Source organism: Sapajus apella, unplaced genomic scaffold (genome assembly GCF_009761245.1).
Source record: "Sapajus apella isolate SASKATOON/1434 unplaced genomic scaffold, GSC_monkey_1.0 scaffold34, whole genome shotgun sequence".
NCBI classification, from domain to species: Eukaryota; Metazoa; Chordata; class Mammalia; order Primates; family Cebidae; genus Sapajus; species Sapajus apella.
In genome coordinates this window covers 16,060,151-16,074,872 of record NW_022436974.1, presented here as the reverse complement: position 1 = coordinate 16,074,872, position 14,722 = coordinate 16,060,151, and the positions used below count along the sequence as shown (strand labels likewise).

Sequence of the window (14,722 nt, the reverse complement as noted above, 5' to 3'; positions counted from 1 at the left end):
CTGTATTTAGAATAAAAAGTATATATTTATCATTTATGTTTGTATGCAATATATATGGGACTATGCATCTAGAAGTTGAATAATGTTTTTGAAAATTTAAGTTGTTTCATAATGACACATGCACTCAGATGTTCACTGCAGCACTATTCACAATAGCAAAGACATGGACTCAACTTAAATGTCCATCAGTGGTAGCCTGAATAAAGAAAATGTGGTACATATACACCATGGAATACTATGAAGCCATAAAAAAGAACAAGATTATGCCCTTTGCATGAACGTAGATGAAGCTAGAAGTCATCATCCTTAGCAAACTAACAGAGGAACAGAAAACCGAATACTGCATGTTATCACTTATAAGTGGGAGCAAAATGATGAGAACACATGGCCACAAAGAGGGGGAAAACAGACACTGATGCCTTCTAGAGGGTGGATGGTAGGAAGAGGGAGAGGATCAGAAAAGGTGACTATTGGGTACTTAGTGCTTGGGTGATGAAATAATCTTACAACAAACCCCTGTGACATGAGTTTACCTATATAACAAACATGCTCATGTACCCCTGAATTTAAAATAAAAGCTGAAAATGATTTAATAAATTAATTACCTTTTTTAAAAAAGAAGGAAAATATGAAAGCAATAAAAGACTAGAAAAAAATACTGGAGAATACTCAAAACAAAAAGATAAAGCAAAAAAGAAAGAATTTTTTTTTAAAGTGACAATTTATCATGTAAAAATTAAAACTATTTTGAAGGTTAAAAAGTATTATAAGCAAAATTAATAATAAACAAACCAGTACAAATATAACAATTATGACAACAGGATGGCATGTTTCATAAATCAACTGCTCTTGCAAAGCAATAAGAATCCTAGTACCACTTAGAAAAATAGACAAAGAGCTTGAATGGATCATGAAAGAAATATAGATAGCCAATAATCATAAAAGAAGTTGATTCTCAATAGTGAACACATAATTGCAATCTAAAGCATTAAGTAAAACATTTTATCTATTAATTTGACAATATTTTACATAATAAAGTAATGATACTAAAGATATAGGCAGATTGCCCTTTTGAAAGATGGCTAATAGCATTGTTCTTAAAAACACCTTGTTAATATGCATCCAGAGCCTTAAAAATGTACTTAAAAATTCCATACCATTGTACTCAATAGTTTCATTTATAAAAACAATCCTAATGAAACAGAAAAAAAAATGGCTTATCCACATACACATCCATTACAGCATTATTCAAAGCAGGAAATTGAAGATAGCCTAAATTTGAATGAAGTTCTGCTTAAATAAGTTCCAAATTATGGAATATTAATAGCCATTAAAATATTTTCCAAAAATGTTCAATATTATGATATGGATAAATGCTATTAGTGTAACAGTAAACGCAAAAAATATAAAACACCCTACATGCTACTGTCCCAATTTCAGGTACATATATTTGTATAAAAAAGGACTAAAAAAGTAAAAATAATTACTTCTAGATATTAAAATTAGGATGTTTATTTTTTATGCTTTTAAGCATAATTTCACATAGTTGATATCTATTACTTAACAAATTATTGTCATGATTAACTTTTTTAAAGTAACTAGGGTGATTATTAGGTTCTGTTCTTCCCAGTTTACAAATCAGCTCTGAGCAGGACATAAAGTCTATGAGTGGCCTCAATGTTAACAATCGAAACTCAGCAATCAGCATGCTATTGATTGTCACTAGGATTCTATGACACTAGGATTCCAAATCATGGGGTTGGCTACACGACTCCAATCTTGACAAATAGCGTGTGTCAGTATGTTCTATCACCACTCTTGAAAGTATTGACTGCCACCTAAAAGCATCCATTGACCTGTCCCTGTTAGCACTTAGCTATGAACCTGAGCGATGCCTCAGCTCTCCTTAGCCTTTGGTAAATGTTAATTCTAACAGTAGTATCCAATCTTTTTGATTCCATAATTCTATCTGTAAAAATCGGTTGATCAAACAACCCTACTTTGTATTTATTTTTAAAATGCATTACTACAAAATATGTTATAAGTTACTCAAATATAGAAAATTTTAAAGAATGTGATTTTAAAAATGGAAATGGGAATTCTAATAGTTTGTTCCTACACCTCAACTAATCATTTTATTCATGCCCCAGGATATATGCCCTTGCTATGGAAATCAGAGCCTTAGATCACACTTCCCTATTCTAGTATCCATCTCTTTCCCCCACAGCATACGGAACTATGTTCTGAAATTCCAAAATCTCTTAGACTTCAGTCAGCTCAAACTGTGACAATACTGCTAACAGAACCCACTCAAACAATATAAAGAATCATGTCCTTCCCATGCCCTATTTTATGTTTTGAAAAAACTGAATTTTCATACATGAGAAATTGCATACAGTATGGTATAACTACATTTCTATTATTGTTGTTGCCATTTGTTGATAATAATTACTAGTACTACCATTACTAGTACTACCATTACTGGCCTAAATCCTAGTATTATTCAGTTCTTTCAGAAGATTCAATAGCATACCTCTGAAGATTTTTGAAGTCTGTCATGACATGGAGCAAGAAGGGATGTCTTCTCCCATTTCTGTAAAACTTGATTGGCTTCTTCTATCTTCTGCTCACAACTTTTTTGAGAATTTAGCAATGTCACCTCATAAAATTCTTGAATATCTGTAGAGAAAATGTGAGGAAAGCATCAAAATGTAATGCATGACTTCATAAATAGCTTCTGCACACATAGGCATACAGAAATTTTGCTGATTAAAAGATCTGCAAAAACATATATCCCAAAGTAAAACAGAAGAAATCCTGAAAATTTTCTTTTTATCTGTATTTAGAATGCTTATAGAACCTTTATTCATAATTATAAAAACTAGAACAAATCATTCAAAAAGTGAATAAACCATAGTAAATCCACATAATAGAATGTTATCCAGTAATAAGGAATGAGCTATCAAGCCAAGCAAAAACAGAGATGAATCTTAAATGCATATTGCTAAGCTAAAGAAGCCAGTCGGGAAAGGATACATACTGTATGATTCCACCTATATAGCATCTGGAAAAAGTAAAACTAAAGAGACAGTTTTAAAAATCCATGTTTGCCAGAGGTTCTGTGAAAGAGAAGGAGGTTTGAATACATAAAGCAGAGAATGATAAAAACATTCTCAAATGATACTGTACTGTTGGACACATAACATGAAGTATTTGTCAAAACCCAAAGAACTCAATAGCACAAAAAGTAAACCTTAACGTAGGCAAATATTTTTTAAAAATCATGTAGGAAGTCAGGGATCCCAAGATGAAATGCAGACTGTTACAAAGGAATGTAACTGTATTACAAATGTATAAAATAACCTTCACGAAATCAACAGAAAAAAAAGTACTAATTTAAGTAACTTTGAAAATGAACAGAGGCTATAAAACCAAAGTCAAAGAAACTACACAAAACCATCATACTCTAGTTGGTAAGTCTATGCAGTACAGCAAACCTCCTGTGAAGTACAGATGAAGAATTCTGAAAACACAATACATGTATACTAAAATTGAACAATTAAGTGAATGGATGGTGGATGACGGAAATCAGGTTTCCTACTCTTCTAGTAGAAAGTTACAGGCAAGAAATGTTAAAATGATCCATATGATATTACATTAGAGTTGCAGACATGTTTCACTTAATATAGACACAGATGAATACATATAAGAATATTTATAGACATGTATATACATGAGTCAGTTATACACACATCTATATAATTTTCTTGATCCATCTGCTGAGAGGATGAATGATGCCACAGTAATAATAAACACAACTAGCACCCTGATTTTGGCCTCTGTGCAGCATTGGTAAAGAGTAATGAACACTGTCATGTTAGATTAGAATTAAGGGTATCTGTATGAACTCGAAGTTTGCAAGAGCTACAGGATACACAGATAGATAAAATGTGTTTAGAATGATTATGTATTTGGAAATTTCCTAGCTCTGTCATATATAATTCCTGGCTGTGTCTTCTAAGAGGACCTAGAAGCAGGGACACCCCAGTAGCAACAAACACATCCGGAGCCCAGATCTTGGTTAGTAATACTATTTTCCAATAAAAGAAACCAGAGCTTCTTGGAGAAATGACTGATCCTAGGACTGGGGCAGGAGATATAAGATGGGCATGGAACATCTTATAGCACCAGCAAGTAAAGAAATGGTCACCAAAGAAACAACCCTGCTACAATAGGGTAATATCAAAGAAACAGAAGAACCACATGAAAGAGCTGCCAAAGATGGCCAAAGCTGGAGCAATTTGAGCAAACATACATTACATAGTATTGGATTATAACACAAAATATAAAATAAAGGGATGAGTAGGAGGGATAACAAAAGGATAAGAGGAAACTTTCAAGAGTGATGTGTATGCTTACTATATGGTTTGAGCTTAGAGTGCATATATATTCCAAATCTATTAAATTATGCATTTCATATATATATATATATATATATGTAGTTTATTATGTAGCAGTTGTTCATAAAATGTACATATGTATCAACAAAGAAAACAAAAAGACAAGGTACAAATTGAAAGAAGATAATTTCACAGCACACAAAGGAACAGTATCCAGAAATGAAAAGAACTACAAATCGAAAAGACAACCAAACCAACAGAAAAGAATAGGTAAAAATTCTGAGCAGGCATTTCACAGGAAAAGAAACACGTCACAGATAAGCCTCAACCTCATTGGTGATGATAAATAACAAACTAAGATCATAATCAAATACCATGTATATAAAAATATATAAAAATAATTTAGTCTCACAGTACAAGGACTAGAAAAAGACACGCATCCATGGTAACTTATTTATTCCTACCAAGTGCAAATTGTTATAGCCACTTCAGAAAATAATTTAACATTTGTTTATCCTATAACTCAGTATTTCTACTACCCAGTATACATCCTAGATAAACTTTGGCACACATGCACCACAAGTAAACCAAAATGTTCATAGCAGCATAGATTACAATAGCAAACATTAGAAACATTCCAATGTCCATCAAAAGTAAAATAGATAAATTGTGGTATGTTCTCAAGATGGAATGTATGGAGCAGTAAAAATGAATGAATGATAATATGGAACTACATATCTTAGAAACATAATGTTGAGTGAAAAAAGTTTCAATATGAAAAAAATTTTGTAAAGTTGAAAAATGTGCAAAACTAAACCACATATTTTACACATACATCCATACATACATGTGTAATAAAACAAACAGACAAAAGCAAAGGAACACATGAAAAGATACTTAAGTAGGCACGGTGGGCAAGGAAGTGGGATAAGGAAAGTATGTATGATTAGATACAAATTAATGATAATGATCTATTTCTAGCTGTCAGTAGCAATTTCAGAAATTTTTGTTTTGTTATTATGCTGTGTATATTATATATAAATTACATGTTTTACTTTATATGAATTTAATTTATATTTTATAAATTAAAAAAATTTGTGTTTCATAAATATTAAAATTTACAGAGAAAAGTTAGTAATTCTTAAATTTTATGTGCAGCTTCAATTTTAGTCTGCCATCAGCAATAAAGTAGTGGGGAGGTCATGTTTGAAAAATGTATAAGAACAGAAGGTAAAAGCTGTACAGATATAAATCCTTCCCATATTTTTTAATAACATAGAGGTTGGTAGGATACTAAATTGGTTGACAAAAATCAGAGGAATAAGGAATAAAAAAGATAAAATCCAGAAAACAAAATATGTTTACATCATCTTGCCTCATGTATTAATGAAGAGAAAAGAATTAGCTGGGCATGGTGGTGTATGCCTGTTGTCCTAGCTACTCAAAAGAGAATTGCCTGAATTGAGGCAGGAGAATTGCTTGAACCCAGGAGGTCACGGCTGCAGTGAGATGCGTTCCTGCCGCTGCAGTCCAGTTCTAGTGACAGAACAAGACTCTGTTTTTAAAAAGTAAAAACTAAAAATAAAGAGAAAGAAAAAAAAAAAGAATTTCTGTAAACGTTTCTGCAGCAGCAGTCTCTTAAAAGAATAATGACTTGTAATGAATAAAACAATTTTTGTAAGGCATTAAGAACTTGCCTTATGTATCTGGGTGCTCCTGTATTGGGTGCGTATATATTTAGGATCGTTAGCTCTTCGTGTTGCATTGATCCTTTCACCATTATGTAATGTCCCTCTTTGTCTCCTTTGATCTTTGTTGCTTTAAAATCTAATTTATCATAGATGAGAATTGCAACTCCTGCTTTTTTTTGCTCTCCATTTGCTTGGTAAATCTTCCTCCATCACTTTATTTTCAGCCATTGTGTATCCTTGCATGTGAGATGGGTTTCCTGGATACAGCACACTGATGGGTTTTGGCTTTTTATCCAATTTGCCACTCTGTGTCTTTTGATTGGGGTATTTAGTCCATTTACATTTAGGGTTAATACTGTTATGTGTGAATTTGATACTGCCATTTTGGTGCTAGTTGGCTGTTTTGCCCATTAGTTGATGCAGATTCTTCATTGTGTTGATTCTCTTTACAATTTGGCATGTTTTTGGAGTGGCTGGTACTGGTTGTTCCTGTATATGTGTAGGGCCTCTTTCAGGAGCTCTTGTAAAGCAGGCCTGGTGGTGATGAAATCTGTGAGTACTTGCATGTTCACAAAGGATTTTATTTTTCCTTCACTTATGAAGCTTAATTTGGCTGGAAAGGAGATTCTGGGTTAAAAGTTCTTTTCCTTAAGGATGTTGAATATTGGCCCCCACTCTGTTCTGGCTTGTAGGGTTTCTGCTGAGAGATCTGCTGTGAGTCTGATGGGCTTCCCTTTGTGGGTAACCCAACCTTTCTCTCTGGCTGCCCTTAGTATTTTCTCCTTCATTTCAACCCTGGTGAATCTGACGATTATGTGCCGTAGGGTTCCTAATGACTTACAAAGAGACTTAGATTCCCACACAATTATAGTGGGAGGCTTTAACACCCCATTGTCAATATTAGACAGATCAACCAGGCAGAAAATTAACAAGGATATCCAGGACTTGAACTCAGACCTGGACCAAGCAAACCTAACAGACATTTACAGAACTCTCCACCCCAAATCCACAGAATATACATTCTTCTCAGCACCACATCACATCTACTCTAAAATTGACCACATAATTGGGAGTAAATCACTACTGAGCAAATGCAAAAGAACGGAAATCGTAACAAACAGTCTCTCAGACCACAGTGCAATCAAGCTAGAACTCAGAATTCAAAAACTAACCCAGAACCGCACAGCTTCATGGAAGCTGAACAACTTGCTCTTGAATGTTTACTGGATAAACAATGAAATGAAGGCAGAAATAAAGATGTTCTTCGAAACCAACGAGAATGAAGACACAAAATACCAGAATCTCTGGGAAACATTTAAAGCAGTCTCTAGAGGAAAATATATAGCAATAAGTGCCCACATGAGAAGCAAGGAGAGATCAAAAATTGACACCCTATCATCAAAAGTGAAAGAGCTAGAGGAACAAGATCAAAAAAACTCAAAACCTAGCAGAAGACAATAAATAGCTAAGATCAGAGCAGAACTGAAGGAGAGAGAGACACAAAAAACCCTTCAAAAAATCAATAAATCCAGGGGCTGGTTTTTTGAAAAGATCAACAAAATAGACAGACCACTAACCAGGTTAATAAAAAAAAAAAAAAGAGAGGATAACCAAATTGATGCAATATAAAACAATAAAGGGGATATCACCACAGATTCCACAGAAATTCAAACCATCATCAGATATTATTACAAACAACTCTATGCACATAAACTAGTAAACCTGGAAGAAATGGATAAATTCCTGGACACTTGCATCCTTCCAAGCCTAAACCACGAAGACATCGAAACCCTGAAGACCCATAACAAGGTCTGAAGTTGAGGCAGCAATTAACAGCTTACCACCCAAAAAAAGCCCAGGTCCAGACGGATTCACAGATGAATTCTAACAGACATACAAAGAGGAGCTGGTACCATTCCTTCTGAAACTATTCCAAACAATACAAAAAGAGGGAATTCTTCCCAAATCATTTTATGAGACCAACATCATCCTGATTCCAAAACCTGGCAGAGACTCAACAAGAAAAGAAAACTTCAGGCCAATATCCATGATGAACATAGATGCAAAAATCTTCAATAAAATACCAGCAAGCCGATTGCAACAGCACATCAAAAAGCTTATCCACCATGATCAAGTAGGCTTCATCCTGGTGATGCAAGGCTGGTTCAAAATATGCAAGTCTATAAACGTAATTCACCACATAAACAGAACCAAAGACAAAAAACACATGATTATCTCAATTGATGCAGAGAAGGCCTTTGACAAAATTCAATAGCCCTTTATGCTAAAAAACCCTCAATAAGCTAGGTATTGACGGAACGTATCTCAAAATAATAAAAGCTATTTACGACAAACCAACAGCCAATATCATACTGAATGGGCAAAAACTGGAAGCATTCCCCTTGAAATCTGGCACTAGACAAGGATGCCCTCTGTCACCACTCCTATTCAATATAGTACCGAAAGTTCTATCCAGAGCAATCAGGCAAGAAAAAGAAATAAAGGGTATTCAAATAGGAAAGGAGGAAGTCAAATTGTCTCTATTTGCAGACGACATGATTGTATATCTAGAAGGCCCCATCGTCTCATCCCAAAATCTCCTGAAACTGATAGGCAACTTCAGCAAAGTCTCAGGATACAAAATCAATGTGCAAAAATCACAAGCATTCCTATACACCAATAACAGACTTAAAGAGGGCCACATCAAGAACGAACTGCCATTCACAATTGCCACAAAGAGAATAAAATACCTAGGAATACAACTAACAAGGAACATAAATGACCTCTTCAAGGAGAACGACAAGCCACTGCTCAACGAAATAAGAGAGGACACAAACAGATGGAGAAACATTCCATGTTCATGGTTAGGAAGAATCAATATCGTGAAAATGGCCATACTGCCCAAAGTAATTTACAGATTCAACGCTATCCCCATCAAGCTACCAATGACCTTCTTCACAGAACTGGAAAAAGCCACCTTAAACTTCATATGGAACCAAAAGAGAGCCCACATAGCCAAGTCAATTCTAAGCAAAAAGAACAAAGCGGGAGGCATCACACTACTGGACTTCAAACTATACTACAAGGCTACAGTAATCGAAACAGCATGGTACTGGTACCAAAACAGAGATATAGAAAAATGGAACAGAACAGAGGTCTCAGAGGCAACATACATATCTACAACCATCTGATCTTTGAAAAAACAAACAAAAACAAGCAATGGGGAAAGAATTCCCTGTTTAATAAATGGTGTTGGGAAAACTGGCTAGCCATGTGCAGAAAGCAGAAACTGGACCCCTTCCTGACACCTTACACTAAAATTAACTCCAGATGGATTAAAGACTTAAACATAAGACCTAACACCATAAAAACCCTAGAAGAAAATCTAGGCAAAACCATTCAGGACATAGGCGTAGGCAAGGACTTCATAACCAAAACACCAAAAGCATTGACAACAAAAGCCAAAATAGACAAATGGGACCTAATCAAACTCCACAGCTTCTGCACAGCAAAAGAAACAATCATTAGAGTGAATCAGCAACCAACAGAATGGGAAAAATTTTTGCAATTTACCCATCTGACAAAGGGCTGATATCCAGATTTTACAAAGAACTAAAACAGATTTTCAAGAAAAAAAACAAATAAGCCCATTCAAAAGTGGGCAAAGGATATGAATAGACACTTTACAAAAGAAGAGTACATGAGGCCAACAAACATATGAAAAAATGCTCATCATCACTGGTCACCAGAGAAATGCAAATCAAAACTACATTGAGATACCATCTCAAGCCAGTTAGAATGGCGATCATTAAAAAATCTGGAGACAACAGATGCTGGAGAGGATGTGGAGAAATAGGAACACTTTTACACTGTTGGTGGGAGTGTAAATTAGTTCAACCATTGTGGAAGACAGTGTGGCGAATCCTGAAGGACCTAGAAATAGAAATTCCATTTGAACCAGCAATCCCATTACTGGGTATATATCCAAAGGATTATAAATCGTTCTACTATAAGGACACATGCACACGAATGTTCATTGCAGCACTGTTTACAATAGCAAAGACCTGGAAACAACCCAAATGCCCATCGATTATAGACTGGACAGGGAAAATGTTGCACATATACACCATGGAATATTATGCAGCCATCAAAAGCAATAAGTTTGTGTCCTTTGTAGGGACATGGATGAACCTGGAAACCATCATTCTCAGCAAACGGACAGAAGAACAGAAGATCAAACACCGCATGTTCTCACTCATAGGTGGGTGTTGAACAATGAGAACACAGGGACCCAGGGAGGGGAGCACTACACACTGGGGTCAGTTGGGGGGAAATAGGGGAGGGACGGTGGGGGGTGGGGAGCTGGGGAGAGATAGCAACGGGAGAGATGCCAGATGTAGGTGATGGGGAGGAAGGCAGCAAATCACACTGCCACGTATGTACCTATGCAATAATCCTGCATGTTCTTCACATGTACCCCAAAACCTAAAATGCAATAAAATTAAATGGAAAAAAAAAACAATTTTTGTAGATAAATTTCAAGATGCTTTTTCTCTGTAACATTTTAAAGGATACAAACAGCTTCATGAGCAGCATTTGCAAGTCACCAACATTTGAAACACTAAGTGTGCAAAGTATTCAGAAAAGGAAGTATGTTTATCATACTCATGATATGCATTTATATCAACAAACTATCCTTTGAAACATAACAAACAGTTGTTTGATCACATTTAGAAAAACCCTAGAGACAATATTTTTAATATTAAACTTTCAAATCTTCATTAACTTGTACCCCAAAATGTGACAAAGTGCTCAAAGTCTATTTCAGTTTTTTGTCTACTTATTCTCCATGCCCTAAACAACTACTAGAGTTGAAGAAAATAATCATGATTAAGTCAAAGATGACTTAAAATTGATGATAATTCAATGATCAATGCCAAATTTCACTTTTGGTTAACAAGCGTTATTTTTTAATAATTGATATATATCCCCTTGTCACTTTTCAAGGATCTCTCTTTTGCACTCTCTTTCTTCACCACCACCCGCTTCCGTTACCACTGCCAGAGTTGAGGCCCTCACCATCTCTTGCTCACACACTTCTCTAGGCCCAGATCCCCTTCCCCACACTTAGAAATCCTCCTTCAATGCCCAGGTCCAGTACAGTTTTTGTAAACACAATATGTGAAGTCAGAGATCTAAGTATGAAATGTCTTCAACAAGAAATTATTTTTACTAAAACTGGGTTCACTTGAGTAGGTAGTAAGAACACCCGAGCAACTATTATCAAAAAGAAAATATGTTTGTTTGGAAAGTGTGGGGGATTCTCTTCTTACAGCTTCAATAAAGAGATGGTAAAATGTGCTTTAAGACATACGCCTATACTTCTTCCAACATACCTTGCTCTCTTACCACATATCTGCTTTGAATTCATCTAGACAGTATAGCACAGTTAATCTTGCTATACTTCATGAAGTTACAAATTACATTAGACTTTTCTGAATACTTGGTTCTGTTCAGGAAGCCAGATAAATGCTCGTATCCACCTTTGGATATATCCTGTATCCATATCCCATACTTTCTCTTCTGCAAAGTAAAATGCTGCTGCTTTTCTCCTGTTGCAACAACATATTGCTTGAATCTGCTTAATCGTTATTTCTCTTTCTACCTTCCAGTTGTTCACCCACCTGCCTTCAACATTTCAATTCACTAAGTAATTTTTAAGTCCTAAGCAAGGCCCTTAGGAATGAAGACAACGTCCTATCCAGCCATATATACTCTAATACCGAGCATTATCCTTAAATTCAGTAAGTATACAATGAATGCCTGGTAATTTTCATTTATTTGTATTTCTTCTCTTTTTAAGGCTCAAATAGAAGAAAAATCATTGAATGAAGTCAAACCTCTTCTCACTCAGGATTGCTAAATCCTGCATATTGTTTAGATTACATTTTATATGACTTGACTACTTGATTTAATCACAGCACCTAGCACTTTTTATTTTGCATATTCCCTACTCAAATATAAAAAGATTTGCCACCTCTGAGGATATTCAAAATAAATTCCTCAGATTCTTGAAGACGCATCCATTTTGGCCTCACAATAAAAAAAAAAAAAATCTGTCTATAAATTATTGTCAAATTTGTGGAAAAATGTTCACAAACTCTAATACACACAAAAATCACCTGGGGTCACAGGGCCTGAATATTTACATTTCTAATAAGCTCCCAGGTGATGTCCATAACTTCTGGCCCACTAGCAACATGGTTTAAGAAATAGCATTTAAGGGATAAGAATTTCATACTCTCGATTCAAATAGCCCTTGTTGAATCACTGCAATCCTCTTCTTCAGAGTGAAAAGTGAGGTTAGAAGGGGTAATAAAGTGAGAGATCCCCATAATAGAAGGAAGATGGCAAAAGAAAAACTCTGCCTATTGATTGAAATAAGTACTTAGTGGGGCTATTGTTGACTAAATTGATCTAGATTAAATTCATTGGAATTTAGTTGAGAGAAGCTATATTTCAATCTTCTGCCTTTAGGATCCACTAAAAAAGAAAAAAAAATGACTACTAGGTGATATCTGAGATAGCCCCTATTCAGTCCAATCTCTCTCTCTCTTTTAACCTACACTCCTTAAAAATGAGATCTGATCTTTGTAATGATGATTCTGACACAGTTAGGTCTTCAATTGTCAAACAGCATGTTCAAGGAAATTTATAATAAATAGGATTGTCTTTAAAAACACATCCTTAAAAACTCAACATGTACTCAAGATATTTCATCTTCTTCCAAGAAGAACCACCTAACATGACATATCTGTTTAAATGATGCTACTCTTTCCTCAAAAGACTCTTAAAACTCCTCTTTGATATATGCCTTCAAGCATTTGATGAGATTTTTAATATCCTTGGAAATGGTAAATCTTTTTTACTTGAAGGGAAACTTGGCCTTTTTGAAATAACCAAAATTCACTAAGCAAACTTTGAATATAAGTAATGGAAAAATGGATTTTTTACATGACTTAAGAAAATATGATCCTTAAATCATGAGGCTCTTTTCTTGTGTGACTCATGAGTTGCTCTGCAATTATTTAACCACAGTAAAATAAAAAAATAACTATAATGCCAAATTTGTAACATATTTACATATTTTTTCATCTATTATATCATAGGCTAGAATAAAAGTGACTGAGGAAAGGCTTTTTGCACTTCTTCCCATTCCAGCCTTCATGTTGGCAGGCATAGTATTATGGGAACAATTGCAGTCACCTCTATACTCTGCCAACCAGAGGTTGTTACTGTTGATTCAGTTGTCTTTTAGTGATTTGCATATATGGCTATAGCTCATCAGAGCTGTTTAATCCCAAACATTTACTGAAATCACCAGAGGATTTTTTTTTTTTTTGAGACAGAGTCTTGCTCTGTCACCCAGGCTGGAGTGCAGTAGCACAATCTCAGCTCACTGCAACCTCTGCCTCCTGGGTTCAAGTGATTTTCCTGTTTCAGCCTCCAAAGTAGCTGGGATTATAGGTGCCTGACACCATGCCCAGCTAATTTTTGTACTTTTAGTATATATGGGGTTTCACCACATTGACCAGGCTGGTCTCAAACTCCTCAGGTGATCCACCCACCTCAGCCTCCCAAAGTGCTGGGATTATAGGCATGAGCCACAGCACCTGGCCAGTATCCTCTTCTTACAGCTGCAACAAAAAGATGGTAATATGTGCTTTAAGACATATACCTTATGCTTTTTCCAAAATACCTTGTTCTCTTACCACATAACTGCTTTGAATTCAGCTGGACAGTAAAGCACAGCTGATCTTGCTATACTTAATAATGTTACGAAGTGATATTACAGTCTTGCTATTCCATCGGGCTTTTCTGAACACTTGGTTCTGCTTAGGGAGTCAAATAAAATACTTATATCTAATTCACTTATCCTGTATCCATATCCTATACTCTCTCTTCTGCAAAGTAAAAAGTTATCATTCTCTCAATACATATGAGTACAAAACTACTAGACACTGAATCACAGAAGTGGAATTTTCAATAAAGCCTTTATCGGTGTGGTAAGTATTCTATCTTAGGCTTTGCATCAAGAAAAGTTTCTTTAAGAATATTACCTGGAACTAGAGGAATAAAGTTGAATATGAGGAATGGACTAAAGTTGAATGTAGATGAAAATATAAATTTCATAGCCTAAAACAGAGTGAAAGCAAGGTCATTGGCAGGTACAAATCAAGTACCAAGTAAGAGAATAAAAGAGACAAAGCAGGGACAAGTGAAAAATACAGATTCCAAGGACTAATGCAAAATGGAACTCAATAGATGCTGAAGACATAAGACGAGAGAATGAGTAAATGCTCATACCTAAAGAGTAATGCAAATTCCACACTGTTCTGATGTGATCCGGCTGCTTCTATGCCTAGACAAAGCACAATCGGAAGGAAGGAAGGAAGGAAGGAAGGAAGGAAGGAAGGAAGGAAGGCAGGAGGGAGGGAGGGAGGGAGGGAGGAAGGAAAGGGAGAGAAGGGGAGGAAAGGAGAGAGGAGAGGAGGGGAGGGGAGGGTTAGGGAGGGGAGGAAAAGGAAGGGAAGGGAAGGGAAGGGAAGGGAAGGGAAGGGAAGGGAAGGG

The 14,722-nt window shown here is 35.5% G+C and overlaps 1 protein-coding gene across 9 annotated transcripts in view; it reads right to left on the bottom strand.

Moving 5' to 3' along the window:
• DLG2 (discs large MAGUK scaffold protein 2) overlaps positions 1 to 14,722 on the bottom strand; it is a 2,183,817-nt gene that overhangs the window by 1,831,201 nt on the left and 337,894 nt on the right. For all 9 annotated transcript variants that reach the window (XM_032295960.1, XM_032295961.1, XM_032295962.1 and 6 more), the window contains one exon: positions 2,534 to 2,679. In XM_032295960.1, coding sequence (XP_032151851.1) covers positions 2,534 to 2,679 — 146 coding nt within the window. The remainder of the gene's footprint in view (positions 1 to 2,533; positions 2,680 to 14,722) is intronic.